The following is a 678-nucleotide window of genomic DNA, read 5'->3' as shown; positions in this document are numbered from 1 at the left end:
GGTCATGCAGGGCTATGACATCATGACTCCCGCTGAGGCCCTGCTTGGGATGGGATGCAGTCATGGGGGCCCCCAATACCACCCCCTCCCCGCCCCAGAGAAAGCCTCAGTCCAGTGCAAAACTAACCAGAGTTTATTGCTTCACGAGCCATCCCCGACCTAAAAAGACCAGGGGCTTGAAGGCATCGAGGACAAGGGGACATGGGGGATCACACCAGGGGCTGGAGGTGACCCCAATAGGCACTTGGGGGAATGAAGGCATATTACTGCACATCCCTGACACAGGTGCCAAGGGACAGAGCTGCACTTGGGGCAGGCAGAAGAGGTCCCTTGTACAGGCAGGCACTAAGGTTACGGGCAAGGTGGGCCAGGCAGGGGTCAGTAGATGCTCCTATTGAGGCTTAGAGGGGGGAAGGACCAACATCAACCCACCCCAGAGGATGCTACTGCATCTCTAGGTCCACCAGACGCTGGCCTGAGGGGGCGAAGGGTCCCACGAGCCAGGTCAGGGGGGTGTTGTGGGCCACGTGCTCCACCAGCTCATCCATCAGCTGGCGAGCTTTGGTGGCATGGGCACGGGCTTGGGCCAGCACACTGCCCGTCACGTCCTGGAGGGAGGCAGCAGAGGCGAGGGCTGCCCGTAGCTCCTCCACGTTGTGCCCGACCTGCCCCGCCGCG

The 678-nt window shown here is 61.8% G+C and overlaps 1 protein-coding gene across 1 annotated transcript in view; it reads right to left on the bottom strand.

Annotated features, from left to right (window-relative positions):
* Window positions 1-443: 443 nt before the first annotated feature.
* Window positions 444-678, bottom strand: part of LOC104074947 (perilipin-3-like) — a gene marked incomplete at its 5' end in the record, with an annotated part of 1,463 nt that continues 1,228 nt past the window's right edge. The window contains 1 exon segment of the mRNA XM_009575260.1: window positions 444-678. This exon segment is cut by the window's right edge and continues 26 nt beyond it. Coding sequence (XP_009573555.1) covers window positions 444-678 — 235 coding nt within the window.

The sequence above is a fragment of the Fulmarus glacialis genome, unplaced genomic scaffold (assembly GCF_000690835.1).
Source record: "Fulmarus glacialis isolate BGI_N327 unplaced genomic scaffold, ASM69083v1 scaffold19323, whole genome shotgun sequence".
Lineage (NCBI taxonomy): Eukaryota > Metazoa > Chordata > Aves > Procellariiformes > Procellariidae > Fulmarus > Fulmarus glacialis.
This window is presented reverse-complemented; position numbering and strand designations above follow the sequence as displayed.